The sequence below is a fragment of the Pteropus medius genome, unplaced genomic scaffold, assembly GCF_902729225.1.
Source record: "Pteropus medius unplaced genomic scaffold, Ma_sr-lr_union100, whole genome shotgun sequence".
Lineage (NCBI taxonomy): Eukaryota > Metazoa > Chordata > Mammalia > Chiroptera > Pteropodidae > Pteropus > Pteropus medius.
Genome location: NW_024343734.1, coordinates 268,824 through 272,096, shown reverse-complemented (window position 1 = coordinate 272,096; position 3,273 = coordinate 268,824). Strand labels below are relative to the sequence as shown.

The window sequence follows — 3,273 nt, the reverse complement described above, 5'->3', positions numbered from 1 at the left end:
AACACTCCACTCACGCTTTCCTTCAGATCTCCACCTTCCAGAGAGTTCCTCAGCCGCCCCACCCCTGACTTGCTCTGGGCCTGCCCACAGGCCCCACAGGCTCGTAGCCCAAGGCTGCCCTCCACTGGATACAGGCGAGATAGAGACAGAGAGTGACAAGGGCACGAATTCAGGTAGAGATGGGGACAGATATGGAGAGATACAGGCATAGGAGTATCTGAAGGGAAATGAAGACAGACAGAGGAAGCCCACCACATCCCTTCCTGGTGTCCCCAGGGCTGACGGCACCCCTTTTCCACCAGGCTGACATGAGGGTCCCACAAGACCCGGCCGTCACCCACCCCTTCCTCCAGGAACTCTGACCTCACACGCTCCCCTCCGCGGCTGACCCTCCACACCTTCAGTCCTCTGTTGTTCCGCCTCCAGGAAGATGCTGTTTTCCAGGCGGTTCCTCTGACCAGCTCCTCCTCATCCTTTAAGTCTCGGGATAAATCCTTTCTCTGACCACCCTGTTCATCCTCCCACAGCTTCTGGCCAGGAGTCACGGCCTCGCGGTCCTGTGTACCACCGCCACAAAAATCCCTATCACCCTGCACTGGACTCTCGGTACGAATGTCTGAGCTTCGTCAGAGCAGAGATCGAGGTTCTTGGTTGTAGTTGTATTTTTCTTTCCCCAACTCTGAGAAGCCACACTGTGGACTCATAGATCTGATTTAAAACCCCACCCCAACGCCTCCCAGCTGTGCGACACTGGGTGTATCATTCCCTTTCTCTGATCTTCAATGATTTCATCTGGAAAATAAGGACAAATCCTACCGGATGGGCTCAGAAAATACCAAAGACCGCCTCTGATTCGCGGAACAAGCATTTATTCCATTGGCTTTTTGATCGTGGGTCTCTGATGTCCTCACACGTTTACACACGTTGAGGCACTGGAATTGTCAATCAGAAGCTAATAATGGTGATTAATATTTATCGGCACGTCTCATATGCCAGGTCCAGTTCGTGGACAAGTGCAGTGAACACTCTCATCCACGCTGGGCTGGAGGTACAGATCAGGAAACTGACAAGACAAGGGGATGTCACTGGCTCTGGGTCCTGTTGCATGTAATTGATCTGCTGTCCTTTTCTGCCCGTAGCGGACACTGTTAGTGGCTGGCCCAGGTCCCCTCTGATTCCTCTTACCAAGTCTGTTCGTCCAGCCCCGGCTACTGTGTGCTGTGTACATTAATCGTGCCTTTTCTTCCCCTCGTATCCATGGTACATAGACATCCGGGGCTTTGCTGACATTGAAGGGACTGCCCCTCCCAGGACTAGCCAATCCCTAGAGGTAATAAAGAACTCACCTGAGCGTGCCTTTCACATGCAAACCGACCAATCCAGAGCCCAGACTCCCAACCACTTCCTTTTCCAAGCTTTTATACTCCAGACCACTTTTCCTCCGCTTGATCACCCCAGAGCCACGTTCCAGAAAACTAGGGACTCCAGAGCCTGCCGAAACTGTTCAAACTAGCCAACCCGAAGCCAGCTTAACCTGCCTCGTCTGTTCCTTCCTGAGGCGACCACAATACTCTCGCCCAGGACTCCCCTCTCTCCTGCCTCCCGGCTGACCCTGGGCTTCCCCATGTGGCTCTGCATGGCTACATGGCATGGATCTGTGAGAATAACAAACTATCTTTTCGATGGCAAGCACCTGCTCATCTGTCGACCTCACCGTACCTGAATAATAATAAAACCTACATTTTAAAACACTTTGCTCCCAACGAATTACCTTGTGACCTTCTTCCCAGGACTGCCCTTGGGGTCAAAGTGACTGAGAGTTTGTGCCCCGGCCCCATCTTATGGCCCATGGCCCATGACAGACTAGAGGGGTGTAGTAGCTAGTCCTCAAATATGGCCCCCAATGACCATGGCTCCCGATATTCACATATTTGTGTAGCCCCCTCCTGTATTCAGCCTGGGTGCCTTAACTTGCATTAACCAATGTGGTGGCAGTGACATTGCGCCAGTTCCAAGCTTAGTCTTTAAGAGACCGGCAGCTTCTGCTTCTTCCCCTAGGGATGCTCACTTGCAGTAGCCCTGAGCTACCACATAAGGAGTCTGTCACCTTGCCGGAGAGACCACATGAAGAGGGAGAGCACTGAGTCTATACAGAGAACAGAAGAAGTCCAGGTAGGTCCTGTTGGGTCCAGACACGTCTGAGTGTGCCATCTTGGATGCTGCAGCCGTACGACGACCACGGCCCCGTTTGACATTGTGTGGTACTGAAGAACCGCCTTGCTGAGCCCAGTCGACTGTGGACTGGTGAGCGATCACAGGTAGTTACTATTTGAAGACTCTAAGTTTTGGAGGGCTTTGTTATTCAGCGATAAAAACCCAAACAGGGTTCTCCCTTTGCCTCAGAGGCTAAGCTCCCTCCGCCTCAAGGTGGGAAAGACTCTGTAACTTAATTTACCCTGAGGGTTCGGGCCGAGGCTGAGACTTCACCTGACGTCACACGCCTATCAGTCCTCTTCTTCTTCGCTCCCGTTTTATCCACTCCTTTTTGGTTTCTTCCGGGAGCGTCTCTTTAACAAATCACGGACACACGAGTCTTGTCTCAGGCCCCTGCTTCCGAGAGAATCTGACCTCAGACACGTGCTTCCGATTTTCTCATCTCCAGCCAGAAGGCAAGCGTCTGGCTCCCGATTCTCCCTCCCGTCTTCCCTGCCCCTCTCTTGCATCCAAAAAAAAAAAGACCACCTTCCACACACGCCAGCGGCAGGCAGCCACGTGGTCAGTGGGATGAAGGAAGAAGACATCCAAGGGGTCTCTGAAGGAAGCAGCAAGCAGCGTGTTTGTCATGGCAAGCAGCAAATGAAACCTCCCGCCCCCAATCACACAACCGTAGAGGGAGATTCTAGCCGTCAGGAGGGCCAAAGGCAGGCAGCTGGCATGTCAGCAGCGGGTCAGGGGTGGGGTGGAGATGAGCGTTGTTTCTGACGCCGCTGGTTGTTCCAACCCCTCCCTCAGGGGGTCTGTCTCTGTGACCTCCCCATGCCCATCAGTTCTCAGTCCCTGGAAAGCCCAGAATCCATCACCACGGATCCTCCAGCAGGTCCCACAGCCTGGTGCCACTGGAGTCAGATAAGTCAGCAGAAAAGATGCTGGGGGCCGGGGGGCCACAGCCCAGCGGGGGACCCCCACTCAGAGCCTCCAGCCAGTCCAAGGAGTCCATGGGAGAGGGGGACGGGGAGTTCGTAGGGGACGGAAGCGAGGACGAGAAGACAGATG

At 53.9% G+C, this 3,273-nt stretch overlaps 1 protein-coding gene across 1 annotated transcript in view; it reads right to left on the bottom strand.

Annotated features, from left to right (window-relative positions):
• Window positions 1-2,809: 2,809 nt before the first annotated feature.
• The window catches only part of MAMSTR (MEF2 activating motif and SAP domain containing transcriptional regulator), a 4,911-nt gene continuing 4,447 nt past the window's right edge, over window positions 2,810-3,273 (bottom strand). Inside the window, 1 exon segment of the mRNA XM_039868612.1 lies at window positions 2,810-3,273. Coding sequence (XP_039724546.1) covers window positions 3,077-3,273 — 197 coding nt within the window. The 3' untranslated portion in view covers window positions 2,810-3,076.